This window comes from Lytechinus variegatus, chromosome 1 (genome assembly GCF_018143015.1).
Source record: "Lytechinus variegatus isolate NC3 chromosome 1, Lvar_3.0, whole genome shotgun sequence".
Lineage (NCBI taxonomy): Eukaryota > Metazoa > Echinodermata > Echinoidea > Temnopleuroida > Toxopneustidae > Lytechinus > Lytechinus variegatus.
The window spans coordinates 45970932-45992342 of NC_054740.1; the positions used below are offsets into that span (position 1 = coordinate 45970932).

The window sequence follows — 21411 nt, forward strand, 5'->3', positions numbered from 1 at the left end:
CTAGGTAAATATACCTATATTATTAATATTACCATATCATAACAAGGACAGTCATTGGTCTATGTCGGAAAATCCAAGATATCGTGAAGAAATCTGAGTCTAAAGTGAATGCTGTTACTTAAAAATGGACATCGTTCATTTAAAATTCACCAAGGACATATGATTTTGGTGTCCACTCAATGGTTTCATGATAATAATAATAATTTCGATTAGTTACAAAGATATGCACTTGTCCATTTTGCCTAAAAATCCAAGAATGTTTTCAAAATGGCATCTAAAATGATTCTTAAAACTTATCAATAATGTTCAGAGTTTATACAATATTAATATGTGAGGAATAATTTGGATGTCTACATGGTGGTATAAAGGGTTAGATATTACATTCAACAAATAACAAGGATATTTAGTTTTCCATTTTGTCTAAAATCCATGGTATATTAAAAAAAATCATCAAGTGGGTGCTATTAAAATCTCATGAATCAATATGATAACTTATCCCATACATATAAGTGTAGGCACCAAAATATTTCTCACAGGTTGGTATTGTCTGAATAATGTCTCCACTTTTAAGTAACAGTAGTCATTTTGGAACACATTTTTTTAAAGCCCACTTGGATTTTAAGGCAAAATGGATAACTGCATAGTCATTGTAGCTAGTCCTTAATATGTATTTTTAATTTCAACTCTTGAAATACTAGTGTAGACACCAAAATAATATCCCCAGGTGTATGTTTAATGTTCTATATCCACTTTTAAAGTAATAGCAGTCATTAAGCAATCTTGGATTTTTGATAAACTTGACATCCGACTGTTCTTTCAACTTGAAACAATACTTGATCCTTTAAACTCTAGTGTAGACACCAAAATCAAATCCACGATGTGCATTTCTAATGAACTATGTCTACTTTTAAGAACCACAGTCAATTTAGACCCTGCATTTTGGAGGCCATATCGCATTTTTTGACATAGCAGACCACTGACAGCCCTTATTTACTTATCCAAATGTTTTATTTGACCATTGAAACCATTGGTTTAGACACCAAACTGGGGGCCGTTTCATAAAGCTGTTCGTAAGTTAAGAGTGACTTTAAGAACGATGGTGATCCTTTCTTACGCGCTAAACCATCCCCTATGGTGTATACCATTTACCAAAAGAAAGGATCACCAGTCGTTCTTAAAGTCGTCTTATCTTATAACAGCTTTATGAAACACCCACCTGTATCTCCTAGGCCGATATGAAATGAACTTTGTCCGCTTTAAGTATCAGCAGCCATTTTAAGATCATTTTTTGGAATTCATCTTTGATTTTTGGACATACCAGACCACTGACTGTCCTTGTAACTTATCCTATATTACACTCTAAAAAATGAAGTGCTAATTTGGCTCTTAAAGAGCGTGTATAGTGACTGCACTTCCGACTAGACAAATCGGCACTCCGAAGTGCAGTCACTATACACGCTCTTTAAGAGCTAACTTAGCACTTCATTTTTTAGAGTGTACTTAACCCAAACTAGTGGTTTAAAATTGAACATCGAAATCACATTTCCATGGACGATATGAAATCAGCTATATCTGCTTTAATTTTAGCAGCCATTTCAGAATAATTTTTTTGAAGCCATCATGGATTTTTGGACCAACCAGACCACTCACTGTCCTTGTAACTTTTTTCCAATTTACTACTTCACCCTTAAAATCATTGAATCAAAACCAAATTGCGGATTTTTAGCACACTGCAGGCTTTTTTGATGTCATCTTATATTTCCCAGGTATGCTGGGGTCCTCATATTCACTCTACCCTGTGTCAACAGATTATTTTAACTCCTCGACCATGGAGTATGAAACTAACTAGGATTCTAGGGTGGATAATGAGTGAGTCGTATTCATTAATTTTAAGGGAATGGTGGCCTCTTGGATACTATCTTGAAAATAACCACTTTGCCTGATGCAGATTTTGGTAGATTTTTAGTATATTATTCCTGAGGTCAATTAGTACTAACAACTGCTGAAAAACAATGTAAGTTCGGAAGTTCTCTAAACATCACATGTTATTTCAATAATGAATATGTGCATATGTGCGCGCGTGTGTGTGTGTGTGTGGGGGGGCTAAAATTATATTTTATGTGTTTTTTTCTGTCTATCAGTAATTGGAAATTAGCCGAGAAGTACATAATTGACAATTCGAATAGAAGTCCTTTAATCGTAAATTCTACTCTAAAACGAGTGGCCAAATGGTGAAAGTTGTATGCCAGTCAGTTGGGGGGGGGGGGGGAGTAGGGAATATGGTTGGTAGGATGCTTGTCCAACTTGAAGCCTTCAGATATAGGCATTTTAGCTGTCTAGGGATGATAAAATACCATAAAATAATTAATTGTTTAACCGGGCGCAAAATTACTAATACTCCTGATTTTAGTGGGTCTCGATATAGGTGACCCCACCCTCAGGCAGTGGGTGAGGGTGGGGAAAATTGGAACCCTATCATTTCGTGATAGATTGGACCCAAGTGAATAAAAAAAAAACTGTGTCATGATATACCGTACCACACTAATATCATCATGATAAGTTATGGCGCCCTCTAGTGTTGTAGTTAGGTTTTCACTGCATAAAATCCTGAAATGGGGGTGACTTTTACATTAATTTACCAATAATAATCATATAAATTACATGTGATGTATTCCTCTGTTATTGGACTGTACAACAAGACATATGCACTTCATTTTGTAATCTTTTTGTCCTAATTCTAGTGCCAAAAAGGGGGAAAATTACATTTTTGGGGTAATAGTTTACAGTTTTGGGGCATTTTTCGCAAAATCCGCCCCCCGTATGGCAAAAGTGAAAAAATATTGACTTCACAACATCATCAAATATTCATTCTTGTACACCTCAGACAACTTAAAAATAAAATTGGCGAAGAAAAGTGAGAAATAAGGTTGAAAACAATGGATTATCCTATTGGGCTTTGTACAGGCCAATATGGCGCCAAAAAGGACCCCCACAAAGGGAAGGAGGGGTCTGAAAATTTGACCCCCATCGTTTTTGGTCTAAGGGGACCCTATTGAAGCCAAAACAACCAAAAAATCAATTTTGGCACGCTAGTCCTACGGGATGACACACCATACCACACTAATAGGCCTATACCATATATACGTAAAGCGTAATTAGTATGCGAACTCATACTTTTTCCTCTAACTCCATAAATAAAGCTCCGAATGTTCTAATTTTGGCCTAGAAACCCTTCGTGATGTTCTTAGAAAGTGTACATGAAAAAAATTGTGATATCAGATCAATTTCTTATGTATTATATTGTTTTTTGCAATTTCTTATGTATTTCTTTGTTTTTTTACCTTTTATTTTCCTTGTTTTTTCAATGAAATTCGTCGGGGACTCTTCTTAGATCATAAACAGCATAAAATACATACATTAAGGCCAGCAAAACTAAAAATAATCATACATTTATGATTTTTGGTTGAAAACATAATTTACATTGACTTTGTACACGAAATCACGTTTTTGAGCAATTTTTGGTCCTACACGCACTTACATAACATTGCGTAACTTCGGAACCGCGTACCCGGGTGACGCAAAATTGGTCTCAAAAATTGCGCAAGACTTGAAAGTAAAAAGTGAGCGAGCAGCGCGGTCAAAAAAATTTGCGCGACAAAAATATCTCGCGACTCGTTGAGGGGGGGGGAGGGGGCCTCCGAGGGCCCCCGGCCAAGATAGGGTTAAAGGGCGAGAGAAACATTTTAAATATGCACTCTTAGAAGGAATAAGAACGCGAAAAAAGGAAAACGGGCAATGATAGGGCATGAAAAGAGCGGTTTTAAGGAATGGAAACTTATCTCATACGAGCATGGGCACTTATACTTATAAAAGGTAAAGGGGCACACTTTAACACATAAAACGGGTCCTTCTAAGATGAAAGGGGCAAAGTTCTTGGGTTAAAAGGGAAAACTATTTAGTGCTTCAAAAAGTGGTGGCACTGTGAACCCCTGCCCCCCCCCCCGAGATTGCAGCCCCTGCATTCATATCATATGGAACATTCGTTGTAAAATCGAGGAGGTGTATGAATTGCAACCTAAAAAAAATTGCATTTAGAGAGTAAAGTGCATCGCATTTGTGGGTATATAGTTCAAAATTAATGCCTCTTGTTGGTAAAGTGCGCTAGTATGACATGATTGTGTTGGAAATACTTTTATATACGTTAGTGGTTACAGTGTTTTTACACATGTGGCTGATATTACACAAGCTGGCGTCGGTACATCACTTTGGGTGTGTTAAAAGAGATAGGAAACAATGTCTTATTTGACTATTCATAGATTCATAAAAATTGATATAAAATGCCATAAAATCTCGAAATTTTGTGTTTGTAATTAAATTTCAAAGAAATTCGACAACTTCTGATGAAATCTGGAAATGAAATCAACAGATCAAGTTCAATGTGTGAATCAGTGGAAATCATGCTTGCCTCTCCCATTCCCTTCAATTGCCCCATGCAGTGTTCGAAACAGTACTAAATGTCCCTTAAAGGTGACACGACATCAACTCCTCCGACAATTGCTCCGGTCTTAATATCTCAGAAGGCATAGGATTAGTGTTAGGATTGTGATAGAGTTTTTGGTTCAGAATATTTACAGGATTACGATTAGGGTGTATTTAGTTTTGGAGGTTAGCTTTTATGTTTCGGTTCATCTATAGATTTTCCATCGGAGCAATTGTCGCCGGAGCAAATGTCCACTAAGCCTGGTGAACCCCCCCCCACTGCCTCTCGATCTGAAAAGCGTTTCATTGCCGATGACACAAGCTGTAGCTTATCCCTTATGCAGGCATGTTTCTCATTTTTAACGACAAAGCCAACCAAAATTAATTTAGACAATTGGTCAGCATATTTCCTTTCTGTTATTCAATTTCTTACCTTTTAATGCAGTGTATTTATTGCTACTTGTTTGTATGATTTTATGTTTTGATTCTGAGTAATTGAACATTTTGTTATATTATGTAACTTTGAACGAAATTTTATGCTATGTTTATTTCGCATGAAAATACTACAGTGGATTCACCTGGATGGGGTATGGGTTAGGGCGGTCCGCGGACTATAGTTATTTGGTTAACTTTGCCCAATGCCTGGCAGCTTATCCAGGGGAATCCAGTGTTTTATTATTTTTGTGTTACTGTATTATTGTAACAATTATTTTTTATCATTGTATTTGACTTGTTTGATATTCTGCCAAATAAGATAATAATAATGATAATAATAATGTTATAAAACATTTCATGAGACATATCCTTAATATGGATAAAAACAGTGATTTGCACATATCCCTGAGGTTTGCACTTTTCCCGTGAAAACTGTTCATTTGCACATATCCCGTCGTTACGTTTGCACAGATGCCGTTGATAAATTTTGTCAGATTTGCACATTTCCCGGCGTGGCGTTTGCAGAAATTCCGTTGTTTGCACAAATCCCGGCGAAATTTTGCACATATACCATTGTTTGCACATATCCCTGCGTTTGCACATATCACGGCTCCACAGAGCCATAGCTATGACTACATTGGAATAGCATTATTAGAGGAAGGCAAAGATATTTAGTCTTAGTATTCACCACTGATCATGATGATGATGACACTGATCTACAAGTCCTGGGACCCAGTCCTGACCCAGATATGGCCAGATAACATATTGTTTAGTCAAGCAGGTGTAGTCAGACTACTGAAGAAATTGTTAAAGTAAAAAAAAAAAAAAACCTGCATGAAGCTACTAGGCCAGACGGAATCTCTGCTACACTTCTTAATGAGACTACTTATCAGATCTTAACTGCCATAAGTTTGCTTTTCCTGGCCTCCCTTTATTTTTTTATACGGTGAAATTTCAAGAAAGTCTAAGTCGTTCCCATCCATATAAGAAAGGGTTGTCAACTGTAACAAACTACGCCCCAGTTCAAATACTGTGCTTTGTCATGCCAAACCCATCATCTTGTCAGACTAACAACGCGGCTTATTAGGAAGCGAAGAACATATTTCCAGTATTTTCCTTGAATATAAATCATACTTGTATTAGGATTTGAATGCTTAGTGATAGCAGCATATTAAATTGAAAAACTGAAATGTTTTCACTGCAATCAAAGTGATAAAAATCAAAATATCTCGACATTTTCCATATAAGGATACTTAGTTGCATAACATGCAAAAGAGGAAGATATGCTAGTTTTTTTTTGAATAAAGACATTGAACCTACTTATTCATCATGAACTTTTGTTCAAAATTACTTGCTGTGGACATTTAATTTGTAATCTTTGGATTAATTTCCTCATTTTCTATTTTCTTAAATGGCTAATTTGCATAATATGCAAATTAATTTTCAGGCATGGGGATGAATTCTCATGCTTAGTGATATAGTAGCATATCAATGTCAACATTAATTTAATGAAATGTTTTCAAGCAGTCTATATGAGAAAAATCACAATATCTTGACACTTTTTCCATATAAGGATGCTTATTTGCATAATATGCAAATGAGGTAGAAATTTTTGCGCTTTTGATTAAAAACATTGAATTCAGTTATTTATCATGAATTTCTATTCAAATTAAATTTTTTTAGACATTCAATTTGTAATCTTTGGATTGTTTCCCTTTTTTTTCTAATTTTTCATGGCTAATTTGCATAATATGCAAATTTCATACATTTCCACTGCTTGGATTTCTTGGGACTCTTAGTATGTAAATAGGGGACCTTCCTGGAAAGCATTTCAGTGGAATATCTCGTGTTGCAATTAGTGGTGGGTTACCCCCCTATTCTGGCTAGATTAACTGAACTATACATTTCGTAAGCAGAATCTTTGTCGTCACTAAATAACGCTATTTATTATGTTGGCATTTTTCATTTTTGGGGGAAAATATGGATACAACACTTAATGGTTTAACTTACATATCACTGACTTGAAATTAAAAAAGTTGAAACTGATTACAAAAAAAATGTTTTTTATTATATGTCACGTGATTAATGACGTTTTTTGACCCCTGTACCATAATACGTTCGGGGGGAGCCACTTCCTTTCAAAGATGCACAACATGATTGTCCAAGAAAACTCGTAAAGCCGGTTTAAGTTTCATCGTCGGGCGATATCTGTGCGTACAAAAGAATGGGTATCAATAGCAACTAATTTATTATTCTTTATTTTCAATGAATACACAGGCGTTGTTGTTTTTAGTAGGTTTTCTCATAGTGTAAACAACGTCCCCCGGGTACAGTGGCTTTGTTGCTCTCGGATACTTTCCGATTTGAGAATTATCTTGTTCGTTTTAATCATCGTACACGTTTTTATTCGGAAATATTCGAAAAGAAAACGCAGCTATATTTAGTGCATGCATGCATCACATGTGCACACTGGATATCGCATATGCACGGGCGCCGGGTGCGCTAGCGTAGAGGCAATGGTCGGACAGAGCTCAGCGGCCGCTTTTCACCAAAAATGCGGCTTATTGTAGCAGATCCATGCGGACGGAGCGGCGTAAAGGAAAATATGCGAAGATTTGGAGTGGATTTTTTTTTTCATTTGTCTCGATAAGAAGAAAATGCTATGCTTTGGAGCAGCTTTCTTTGTTCTTTTGCTCGATAAGACAAAAATGCTATGCCTTGAAACGGAAATTTTCGTTACCTTCATGTATTCCTTTACGTATATTTCAATATTCCTTGTATCTATTTTTTGAGGGGTCCACATTCTACAAGCTTTGCTTTTCAGTGGACCCCTCCACTCTTCTTATGATATATAATTGTATTGATTTAATTATATTTAATGATATTGATTATATTGATTTAAACTTGACATGTATGTTAATTATATTTAAATCACTTTCGAATATGTATATCATTTTTTTCAAGTTTGTTCATGCTATTATTTAAAGGTCAAGTCCACCTCAGAAAAATGTTGATTTAAATCAATAGAGAGAAATCAGACAAGCACAATGCTGAAAATTTCATCAAAATCGGATGTTAAATAAGAAAGTTATGACATTTCAAAGTTTCGCTTATTTTCAACAAAATAGTTATATGAACGAGCCAGTTACATCCAAATGAGAGAGTCGATGACGTCACTCACTCACTATTTCTTTGGTTTTTTATTGTTTGAATTATACAATATTTCAATTTTTACAAATTTGATTATTAGGACCTCATTGCCTGAAGCACAAAATGTTAAAATACTGGAATTTCCACGTGTTCAGGGAGGAATGAAACTTCATTTCACATGACAATGATGAGAAAATCAAAATATTTCATATTTCATAAGGCCTTAAGCAAGAGGGGAGAATGCTTAAAAGGATGGTCCGGGCTGAAAATATTTATATCTAAATAAATAGAGTAAAATTCTAATTTTATCAATATTTCGTGAAAACAATTATGCACATTGCCATGAATGTTCGTTAGGTGGGCTGATGATGTCACATCCCAACTTTCTTTTTTTCTGTTACTAGAGGCCTATGAAATCATAATTGTTTCATTTACATTTGTAAATGATGTGTCTCTATATGATGATGAAATAAGTTGCGGTATGAATAACTAATGCACTTAATCATTTGTCAATCCAATTATTTTATAATGGTAGAATTTTTTTAATAAACCTATTTTCATACAATAAAATACAAAAGAACATGTGGGGATACTCATCAGCCCACCTAATGAATATTCATGAAGACATGCCTAGAACTGATAATGCAAATCATTTAAAATTCAATAACTCTGTTATTTATGGCGATTTTGATAAACTTTTCAGCATTTTGCTCAGGCTGTGAATTTTACTCTATTTATTGAGATATGAATATCTTCTGCCTGGACCACCCCTTTCGAAGGAGACACTTTCCAAGCAGAAAAATCAGATTAACAAAAAAAAAAGTTTGAGGAATATTGGACACTAAAGAAAGTTATGAAATTTTAATCATATGAAAAAAATGGGGAAATCACAAGACAATTGCAGATGTTGTGAAGTCATGGATGCACCACTAACCCAGAAGCGGATCTAGAGGGGGGGGGGGAGTTCTAACCCCCCCAAAAAAAAATCTTATCTTTTTTTAACTTGTAAATTTATTTTATTCTATTTCTATATATGTATTTCATTTATTATTATTATTGTTTTAGATGCAAGAAAACGCCATTTTCACACACAGATTTTCAAAAATTTTCCCTACTGTGGAAGGGGGGACACCCCCTCCCACACCCTCCCCCTCGCTCGCTCTGCTCGCTTGGACTCGGTCGCTACACTCCCTCGCATACCACCCCACCCCCCTTTATAAAAAGCTGGATCAGCCCCTGTAACCACTTAATTTATTTACAAATGTATTTATACTAAAGATTCATTATTTGACAAAAATTAATCACATTATTTTTCAGAACTCGAATCAAGTTTACATTTTATTATATTGTTATGTAGGCCTTCTTAAAACATAATGAACTAAAAATATTGAGCTTGACTATATTTTTATACCTTTAATCACTCAATTACTATAAATATTGAATCATAAATTCATATTTTCGAGGTTGTTAAAGAGGCTAAGTCTGTATCCGAATCATGAAAAAATATCAATCATCAAGATATCCTGGTTAAAGGTTTTGAGGATATCAAAATTTCGGAAAAGGTAAAATTTTGTAGTAATGATCCTAGTAGATAAAATAAATGGTTATCCGAGTAGTGCACCTGAATATGATTAAAAATTCATAACGTTCTTATAAGTTTTCCGATTTTCCTCAAACTTTTTAGTTCTGCCAATCTGATTTTTCTGGTCCTGTTGAAAAAAAAATATTTTTGGGTAGACTTTCTTTTAAAAAAAATGAGAAAGAAAGACAGAATAGAGGGGTATAGAGAGATCTTATCTGCCAAATGAAAATAATGATAACATAAAATCATATTTCTATATTATAGCGCAAATCAATGCAGAAGCAGTCCCCATGTACTTTGTAAATAGCTCGAGAAAAGAAGGTGTTCATCACTAGCGTACCTACGGGGGCGGGGCACTCTGTCCTCCCCTGACGAGCCACAACCCATGCAAAGGACGTATACCTGCCCCCCCTGACGAGCTTGAAGACCTTTTTTTGCTTGTCAATTTTTTGTCTGGTACGAACTCCTTTATTTGTGATAATGCCCCCCCCTGTGGAAAATCCTAGGTACGCCATTGGTGTTTATACAAACAAAATTCATGAATGTGCCTAATTTAACAACAAAATAAAGGTCTTTTGAGTCGGGCAAAAAGCAAGAGAGCAATGCAGAGGCCTCTGCACTGTCGCCCGAATACAGAAAGGAGAATGCCGGAGAGAGCGAGGATGAGTGCTGAAAAGACCCGGTGAAGAGAGGGGAAAACTTAAGACGAAGAAAAGAAAAAAAGGAGTCTGCAGCTATAAGAACCCTAGGGTTTTTTTTCATGGATCTGCATGAATATCTGGAGGTGCCATAACTGCGAAAAAGGTTCCTTCACATTGTGAAATTAATAAATAATGCAAGCAGATTAGGGATTAGGTCCCAACAAACTCAACGCTTTTTAAAAGCTATATATCTTATTCATTATCGAAATAAGGTTTGTTATAAAGAAGTGCGCGGCACGACAAAACGTGTGGTTAACGTGTTAGACTCCTGCGCGAGCCGTTTCTGAAGGGGTTTTCAATGTTGTGGCGGAGCAGTGGTGTAATTAAAAAATACGCGTCCCGTCAGGTGTTGTCTTTGTAAATGCTGATTTATTTTAAAATGAACCGGTCGAGGTACCCTTTTTCTGGTCAGATATGGAATGTCAGACATTTATCCTATCCACTGGTAGTAAACATTCAACCCTCGAATTTCCTCCTTATTTTTTATGAATTCTTTTTAAGTGCCACTTTAACACACGAGTCTATAGGAAATGAATTAGGCCTGTGAGCCCCTGACAAGGAGGTTGTGTAGGGTGCGCCCTCTGCGGTAGGAGGTGGTTGGGTGGTTCGGGAAGATGTTGGCCGTTGTTGTCGATTGTTGTAAGATAGGGAAATGTTTTTTTTAATAATTTGGGGTACCTTGGCTGTTACGGGAGAGAAGGTCACGGGAAAGGAAATTTTTTTTTTCTTGATCCGTCTGATATGTGAGGAGCTGTTCTCTAGATTTTTCTTTTGCCATTTCGATTTGCTCGTTAACCATTTATGGATTGTATTCTCGGACTTCAAAATGTTTTTGAAGCCGACCAAGATGATATTCTTCTCGGTCATCTTCAGAACAAATCTCTTCTTCCTCTGAGAGCTTGGCTATAGGGGAAGTTTTGAGACAATGTTTGGGATGGCACGAGGAAGGTAGGAGGTAGGCATGTTAGTCGATTGTTTTCGTCTAAAGTTCTGTTTGTGTTTGATTATTGTGTAAGGTTAGTGATACATCCAGGAAGTGTGTTTGGTGGTGGGATGAGATGAACGTGAATTTAATGGACTGATGTATGCTGTTCATTTTTCCTTTGAATTTTTCGAGTGTACGTGGTGAGCCGTTCCACAGGAAAAAGATATCGTCTATATATCCGTCTATCGTTTCCATGATTTTGAGAGCGTGGGGAATTAATTTGATTTATTAGTTTTCTTTCTATGTGGCCCATGAATATATTTGAATATGATGGGGCGACAGGGGTCCCCATGGCTGTGCCTTCGACTTGGATTTAATGTTTGCCATTAAATTTGAAGTTATTAAGCTTGAGGATTAATTCTAGCAATCTAATTAGTTGACTAGTGGGTGGATTTTGGTTTTCTCTTGAGTTTAGTGCTTCTTTACAAGCTTCCATTCCTTCATTATGGGGTATGTTAGTGCATAGAAATGTAACATCAGCAGTTGCTAGGATTGTTCTGGTGGAAATTATGTTGGAGTCTCTGTTCAGTTGTTTGATGTGGTTCTGGAAGTGAGCAGTGTCTTTAAAGTGGGAGGGGAGTTTTTCGGTAAGTGGGCGTTGTCAACGTTGTCAACATACTTTGTCATGTTTGTATTATTATTAGCTCTACTAAGTATTCCAACTTTAAGTTTGATACGTATCTTAAGCGCATGTGTGAAAGGACAGATTTTCATAAGGCGGCTGCCATTCTTATTGACTTCAACGACTTAAATTACAACCTAAATTAGCCTTACTTAAGTTGTTTGTACATTTGTTTATACATTGTTTCTCGTGTACTTCAGATGCCTGAAGAAGGCCAAGTTAAGGCCGAAAGCTTGCTGTAAATAAACTTGATGAACTAAACCCCGGCTACGTCGTTTGCTTTATTCGCTGTATCTGAATATAGCATCTTCTCATATATATATATATATATATATATATATATATATATATATATATATATATATATATATATATATATATATCCCTGAAGAAGGTCTATGACCGAAAATTCGGAAGATTATGTCCCCTCACGGCGTTTGTATTAAGTCCTCTTTTGTTTATACATTATGACGCCGACGCAGAATATTTTGATTTATATATATATATATGTATATATATATATATATATATATATACACACACACACACACACACACACACATATATATATGTATCTTTATATACTATTATTATTATTATTATTTGTTTGGCTTCACCTGTGCCTGGGAGGCGAAAAGTGAACTGAATCACTATGACCCGCAGGTCTCTCCTCCTATATAAGCATTTACAGACACAGAATTAATTTATCAACATTATACCTTATATATGAGACATTATACGCGTATGCAACAGTTTTTGCAACTCTTTTTATTTTCATAATGAATAAAGGAGAACAATGGTAGGTGTAGCTCAAATCATAGTTCCCCCATAGCTCCCTCCCTCCAAAGTTCCCTCCATTTTAACAACTCTGGTGAGGAAGAAAAAACATGTCTCTGCCGGGAATCGAATCCAGGCCCTAAGGCGAGATGCCGTGGTCGAGCGGTATTTAAGGCGCCTGACTATACATGGAAAGTCCGGGGTTCGATCCCCGGCCGTGACACCTATGACCGTGAGCAAGGCATTTAATCGATAATTCTCTTTTATCCTGCATTCAAGTAAATGGAAATGCTGTAAGAATTCTTGCTAACTTGTTCCAAAAAAATAAATAATTAAAAAGATGAATAACAAAAAGTTTAGTAACTATAAGGCGAACCCGATCCGATTGACTGTCAGATAAACAGATTTCACTTACCCCCATCAGGATGCCAAAGTTTGTGAAAGGAACGATGTCTTCACCAAGGATCCTTTGTGCTAATTCTAAATACTTTTCTGGATAGCCCCATATGAAGCCTCCAACTGACAGTTCTATTATGACATCAGCTTTAGATAACTCGTGAATTAGTTGCCAAGCTTTCTGGATCAGGTCAGGGGCGTTCTTGAGCCAATTAGCAATAGTCTATTTGAGCCAATAAAAAATTATTGTGGTTTGCATTTTAATCACTAAACTCCTTAGAATAATATTTTATCTTTGTTTGAATATTCTATATGGGGGCAGATTGATTTCAAGAATAAGAACAAATTATGTCTAGGATTTTAGGATGTGTAAAATAGTTATTTGGGGGTATAAGTGAGAGAAAGACTCTTGTTGTAACCCAGTAAAAATATGATTAAGAGATTTTTATTCTAAATCTAATGATATGTACTGGGGCTAATTATGTTCACCCTCGTTTAAATTTTATCCAACTTTATGAGCGGGGTACAAAAACCAAAATTCTATAAAATACTTTAATATAAACTTAGTTCACGCATTAATATTTGAATATTTAAGAGAAATCACGAGGTTACAAGGATCACATTTTACTCTGAAGAGTCGATACTCGTTTGTGCTAGTTTGCGCATTGAATGTGTTTTGCATAGATAAAAGCTCGAAGTATTTAGCACACAATTATCTTCTCCAAGTACGAGCTCTGATATACAGTTCCACTATAAATGTGGCAGTCCTATCAATAATAAAATACTGTTTACTTGAGGATCCTTTATACATAAGAATAAAACAAAATTCAAGCATAGTTTAAAAAGCTATAAACCCCTCTACGCAGAGGGGACATCGTATCAACATCAACATCATCACCATCCACCACCATCATCATTATCATGATCCCCATCATCATCATCATCATCACCACTGCCCACCACCACCATCATCATCACCACCACCACCACCATCATCACCATCATCAGCAAAAAAATCTGATACTTACAAAAACAGGGCTGTTAACTGCAATGAAGGTATCTGATTCAGGACCGACAGACATGTCAAGATCAAAGACAAAACTTTTCTTGTTCAGGTAGCTGACTGTCCCATTATCATAGTGGGTTATGTTAACCTTTGGACGATACTCTCTGCAAAAAAATGTTTTTAATTAGATTCTCTGTCATTTCACACCATAATAACACATATCTCTTCCTTTCATCTTCACATTGTTTCAAATACTTTGAGGTCAAAAGTCAATGGCATGTTGTTTTTGTTTTAATTATAATGTTTGGCACTTGGGATTGCTGATAGATTTGTTTTCTTCTTCTTTTTCAATTTGATTTCTTCTCGGGACCTAAAATATCTGTTTTATCTATTTTATTCTCATAATGATGCATTAGCATGAAATTATTGTAGTACTTATTAAGTGAGTGGTTGCTTTAAAACCCGTCCAAAATTGGTAAATGCATGGTAAGTATCAAATAATGAATCATACTCGAGTGTGATTGGACATTTTTTTTCAGCAATTACAATTCAAATTTGACATCTTATACCCTCTCTCAGTAGTATCTTTATTAAAAAATAGCATTTAACACTTACTTTACATTTTTCTTGACTTGTATATTAGAGAGCTACAGCCTACAGACAAAGATTGTGTCCTGAATTTATATATTTCACAGCATCAATGCTATGAATTGGATATAGTGACATTAACATTATCGGGGATAAACTACAAATTAACATAGCTTTTATACAGGGGCGGATTCATGGGGGGGGGGGCGACCACAGGCCGTATGGGTCAAAACTTTCTTTAGATGAGGGTAAGAAAAAGGGTAACATATATTTAGATTTGAGCTAACAGCATGGGTGGCTATGACAATAGTTGTGTTTTGTATCCACTTGAACATGTGCTGAGTAAATTCAATCATTATCAGTAGTAGAAGTAGAAGTTGTAGTAGTAGTTGTAGTAGTAGAAGTAGTAGTAGTAGTAGTAGTAATAGTAAAAGTAGTAGTAGTAGAAGTAGGAGTAGTAGTAGTAGCAGCAGTAGTAGTAATAGAAATAGTAGTTTTAGTATTAGTAGTAGTAGTTGTAGTATTAGTAGTAGTAGTAGTAGTAGTAATAGAAATAGTAGTTTTAGTATTAGTAGTAGTAGTTGTAGTATTAGTAGTAGTAGTAGTAGTAGTAGTAGTAGTTAGTAGTAGTAGTAGTAGTAGTGGTGGTGGTGGTAGTGGTAGTAGTAGTAGTAGTAGTAGTAGTAGTAGTAGTAGTAGAAGTAGTAGTAGTAGAAGTAGTAGCAGCAGCAGTAGTAGTAGTAGTAGTAGTAGTAGTAGTAGAAGTAGTAGTATTAGTATTAGAAGTAGTAGTAGTAGTAGTAGTAGTAGTAGTAGTAGTAGTAGTAGTAGTAGTAGTAGTTAGTAGTAGTAGTAGTAATAGTAGAAGTGGTGGTGGTAGTAGTAGTAGTAGTTTGTAGTAGTAATAGTAGTAGTAATTAGTAGTAGTAGTAGTAGTAGTAGTAGTAGTAGTAGTAGTAGTAGTAGTAGTAGTAGACGTTAGTAGTAGTAGTTGTAGTTAGTAGTAGTAGTAGTAGTAGAAGTAGTAGAAGTAGAAGTAGTAGTAGTAGTAGTAGAAGTAGAAGTAGTAGTAGTAGTAGCAGTAGTAGGAGTAGTTAGTAGTAGTTGTAGTAGTAGTGGTAGTAGTAGTAGTAGTAGTAGTGGTAGAGGTTGCGGTAGTGGTGGTGGTAGTAGTAGCAGAAGTAGTAGTAGTAGTGGTAGAGGTTGTGGTAGTGGTGGTAGTAGTAGCAGAAGTAGTAATAGTGGTGGTGGTAGTAGTAGTAGTAGTATTAGTAGTGGTATTAGTAGTGGTAGTAGTAGTGGTAGAGGTGGTGGTAGTTCTGGTGGTAGAAGTTGCAGAAGTAGTAGTAGTAGTAGTGGTGGTGGTAGTAGTAGTAGTAGTAGTGGTAGTAGCAGCAGCAGCAGCAGTAGTAGTAGTAGTAGTACGTTGTAGCAGTGGTGGTGGTTGTGGTGGTGGTGGTAGTAGTAGTAGTAGTAGTTTTTGTTCAATTTGTTTCCCCTCCCCAGGGATTTTATTATTATTCAAACATAACAAAATATCTTTTCAATGACAAATCAAATTAATAACAACGAAATACAATACAACAGTAATTGCAACAAATATATAAATTGAACTGTCAGGTTCACATAATAGTAAACAATTTAAGAAACAAGCGAGGAGTAAATGAACAATAATATTCATATGTATAATTGTACATGGAAAGGGAACTGAACAGATCACCTCATGTAAACATGGCACGTAATTGAAACCATTTCTTTGTAAACATTACCATTTTACAATATGACTCTGCGATTTATTTTTCATTCTTGAAATAATTCTGAAGTGCAAATTTGATATTTTCAAAAACAGGTAATTGATGTTTTACTCTGAAAGTGTAAATCATTAGCCGTATCACTATCAATAAAAAATTCAATGCATGATTACTTGAACCTCTTAAGCCAAGTAATTTTTCTTTATTAGAGAAAAATATTCTATTTCCAGTTTTAAGAAATATCCATTGCTCAAACCTGTCCCATATATGTTTAATACATGTACATTCACAAGGTAGATGAGTGACTGTTTCACGGTGTACATTTCAAAAAGTACATTCTTTTTGTTGAGCTAAATTAATTTTAAACAATATTTCATTTGTATATAAAATGCGTTGCATTATTTTGAACTGAAACCAACGTAAATTCACATCGGTAGTACAACTGAATCCAATAGAGCAATACGACTGCCATTGCTTGTCATTCATATCGAATATGCACTTCCACTTAAGAAAACTTTTACACTCCACTTTTCTTTTCTTTTTAAGAATCGTATAGATATGTGAACAACCTTTATCATATTTTATAACAAGTGCTATTGTATCAGGGATAATAGGTTCTTGGAACTTGCTAAAGTGTGTGCCATTGCTAAAACCGTCTCTTATAGCATCACATAATCCACGGTAAAAAAGAAAATTTATTTGAACATTGTATTTTTCCTGAAGGTCATTCAAAGAGAGGAAATTGCCATGTAAATCTAAAATATCAATAACAAAACGAACACCCCTTTTATTTAGAGATCTACTATGAATTGAGCTATTTCCTATTTTGATAAAATCATTGTTCCATAAGGGTTGGCAAGGTATATCATTACAGTGCATAGATAACAGTGTGCTATACGCTAAGAACATTTCTTTCCAAAAAGTATTTTTAATTTCGTGTGCCAGTCTAAAAAAATAGCTATTTCCCATATAAAGATCCAAGTTTTGAGTTTTATGCAAAAAAGACTGGAGAAGACAAATAATATTACCGTCAATGGAACCGTTTATCATTTTTTTCATCCAAGAAATTTTCAATGACTGGCAATGCAGATTTATGTCTATCATTTTTACTCCACCTTCAGAGTAACTCTGAGACATTTGATTTCTACTTACTTTATCTGGTTTCTCTCCCCATATGAATCTATGAAATTGGGTAGTAGTAGTAGTATAGCTACACATTGTATCACCGGACAGTATCATGATTCCGGACGCGCATATTATCGCGTACTACAGTAATTTTTTACGCGTAGGACTACCCAGCTGAATTCCACAGATCGATACATGGAACAAGACAGCAGAAGTGAGGCGAAAAAATGTTAGTTTCACCTTATTTATCGATAAAATGACAGAAAATGCTAAAAATTTCATACTGCATACCGTTTTCACTCACAATTGATATATTTTCTGACGAAAAATGAGCCTGGTTTTGCCGAATTTCGTCTGCTCCGAATGTTGACGTGCGGTGTATTGTGGGTATGTGTGGTGATTCTAGTGCACGTACGTATGATTGTACGACATTCGTCGATTTTCCAACAGACGGCGAAAGAGAATACGAGAAACACGTGTGATAACAAAGAGCACAATAATGAATGACGAGAATATTAATCTATAGAGTGTCTATGATTATTGAGAGTGTTAAGTTGAAGCAATTATCTTTCACAAGATTTAAATCACACAAAAAAGGTTAACAATAAGAAAGAAGAATTTGATTTTTTTTAACAAGACACAAATGAATCCTAGAAATTATTACAAAAAATCGACACACTGATGAGAATTTGAACAAGTCATCCGTTTATCCATATTCTTTATCTATTGATCTTTTAATTAACTATGTCATGACTGATAAAAGACATGAGAGAAATGACTAATAGCATGCTATTCATCTTTCTAATTATAGCCGGTTCCTAAGAAAACGTTTCGGCAGTCTCGTCCTAGTCGAGGTCGACATCATGACTACTCTGCAGTCAACTTTGAAACTGCTCTTAACCTCGTGAACGAAGGCTCATCAATAAGATCTGCAGCTTTTCAGTGTGGAATTCCTAGGTCAACACTCCATGATCGAGTCAGAGAGAAATATGGTGCCAATCCCACGAATACCGGACCGGCGCCGATCCTCAGCCATGATGAGGAGCAGGAGCTCGTCGATCACATCAATTATTTAGCAGACCATGGCTATGGTCTCTCGAGAAGAGATGTGAATGAAAATTTATTACATTCTTGCCCCACCCCCCCCCAAAAAAAAACACGGATCATTGCCACAGTATCATCGTTATCATGAAGCGTCATGAAGATTAATCGTAATTTAGAATGTAGAAATATATTCTTAACTATTTAGACTGCTGATGAATTAAGTCAAGTTTATTGAAGCTGATAATAAACCAAACCAATCAGGGGACTTACAGTGCATTGCATTAGAGTAGAGTTTAGGGTTTTCACAATGTTATTATTGTTAACAATCTCTTATTATTTTTATATTCACTATCACAACTATAGGTTATTCGCCTAGGAAGTGACCATGCCAATCACTTTGGCCGTCTTCTCCATCGATCCCCAGACGAGCGACTGCTCACATTCAACTGGCTTCTGTCATTTATAAAGCGATGGCCCTCCCTTCGATTGGTGAAGCCGCAGTCACTTAGTATGGCACGTGCCAAAGCGTCAAAGCCCAATTTGGTTACGAGTTACTTTAATGAACTCAGCGCCATTCTAAAGAAATACGACTTGGCGGGCAAAGGAGAAAGAATTTACAACGTCGACGAAGTCGGGGTTAATTGTGAACACAAGCCCGTCAAGACTGTGGCAAGGAAGACACTAACTAGGCCGCAATTCATAGTCACTCCACGTTCTTTCCTTGACAACTTTGATAGCTTGCGGTAATGCAGCTGGGGAATGCCTCCTACCTTTCCTTGTTTTCAAAGGGAAGAAAAACCTGGACAAGTTCAAAGACGGTGCAATTCCAGGAGCGAGAGTGCAAATGAGCGACAGTGGGTGGAGTAACTCAATCATCTTTGAGGACTTCTTCAAGAGTCATTTCACGCTCTTTGTGGATGCCAGAAGGGAGAAGGGAGAAAAGGTCATTTCGATTTATGACGGACATAAATCACATGTGCCCATCAACGTAATCAAATATGCACGAGAACACAACACCGTCTTGTTTCTTCTCCCGGCACACACTAGCCACTTTCTCCATCCCTTGGATGTAGGTGTATTTAGCCCGCTCAAGTCTTACTACAATATCACCTGTAGTAGGTATTTCCGTGAACATCCTGGCAAGGTGATCACGAGGGACCTCCTCACCAAGTTGATTGGAGAATCCTATCTACGAACCGTGAACAAGTCTAACTTGTAAGCTGGATGCCGGGCAACAGGAATTCACCCATTCATCCAGACAAGATTAATGCAGAGGAAATGTGTTGTCCAGCCAGCCTTGCCAATCCATCAAATGAACCTGAGGTAGGCCTAACTAGGGACACTGCATCTGATGTAGAGGCAGCTGCATTTCTGATCAATCGACGACCAACTCCCCCAAGCGAGGATTCTGCCATCAAAAGGAAGCGGAAGTTTCAACCTGCCGGGGTAGCGATCACAGAAACAGATGCGATCACAGAAACAGATGTCTACCACAAAATACTTGAGGCAAATGGTGTTGATCCTGATGATGATGATACTTTCCAAGTTCCGGAAGAGATCCAACCTTCAAAGAAAGGGAAATACAAGAAGAAGGACAAAAACATTATGCCAGCGAGTCCAAAGGAGTTTCCTACACCCACTGCCGCCCCTGCTCAGTCAGAAATCCCAGGCACATCTCGTATGAATGATTCGTCACAAACGCGACGGAAGCTCGTCTTTCGCGAAGACGCACAGAGTGAGGATGAACTCGAGGAAGATGATGAATCTTCAAACTGCTGTGTGTGTCAAGCAGGTGTGCCCAAACAGGTGGACAGAACCCACGTCTTCATCCTTGATTGGGTAAAGTGTGACCATTGCAATCACTGGGTCCATCCGCGGTACTGCTGTCGCTGGTTCAGAGCACCCAAGTCCTTTGACTGCCCATGCTGCGATGAGAGTTAAAGTTTTTCAAATGTCTCCGTTCCACATTTCACTATATTTTGCTGTATTCTCTTTCTTGAAACATATTTTTTTTATGTCAATATTTGTGACTGTTTAAAGTTTATTCTCTTTAACAAAATGCAACCGTCTTATCCTCAATTATTATTTATTGTTAGGTTCTAGATATATCATTAAATACTGATTGTACTCGTATTATGAATTGTATTGTTATGAATAATTACTTTAGATATTGCTCATCCTCATTGTCATAATTGTTATCATTATTGATATTGTTTTCTTCCCATCGTTTTTGTAATTATTGAATATCTTTGTTACCCTCAGTATTCTATTTGCCAGAAGATTCCAGTCATCTCATTCATGTTGTTAATTGAAAGATATACGAGCTGTTATTATTATTTCATGTTTATGTCTTCTGTGCATTCATAATATTATTTCATTTAAGTTTTGTTCGTGTGCAAACGAAAAAATGGAAAAAGAAAAGGAAAAAGAAAACGAAAAAAGTGAATATAAAATGCTTCTTATAGAAGCCTTCAGTAAAACTGAAGATTTTGTCTCTATTGCATGTTTTTCTACCGTCAAAACTAGTGTTGAGATGGAGTTTGTGATTGTTGATTGATTGGCTGTTTGATTGATTGAATCGTTAATTGATTGAATGGATATTTGATTGATTGATTGAATTTTTGATTGATTGAATGGATATTTGATTGATTGAATGATTGAGAGGATGAGTCAGTATTTGCTTATTGTTAAATCACTTAATCATGATAACATGTATGTTTGATGATCACTCAAGAATGATGACAACTATTTTCAATTATCGCATACAAAT

General features: G+C 36.1%; 1 protein-coding gene across 1 annotated transcript in view; it reads right to left on the minus strand.

Moving 5' to 3' along the window:
• Window positions 1-21411, minus strand: part of LOC121415138 (scavenger receptor class B member 1-like) — a 52156-nt gene that overhangs the window by 17861 nt on the left and 12884 nt on the right. Inside the window, exons 4-5 of the mRNA XM_041608272.1 lie at window positions 14156-14297; window positions 13147-13350 (exon numbers count right to left, since the gene is read on the minus strand). Coding sequence (XP_041464206.1) covers window positions 13147-13350; window positions 14156-14297 — 346 coding nt within the window. The remainder of the gene's footprint in view (window positions 1-13146; window positions 13351-14155; window positions 14298-21411) is intronic.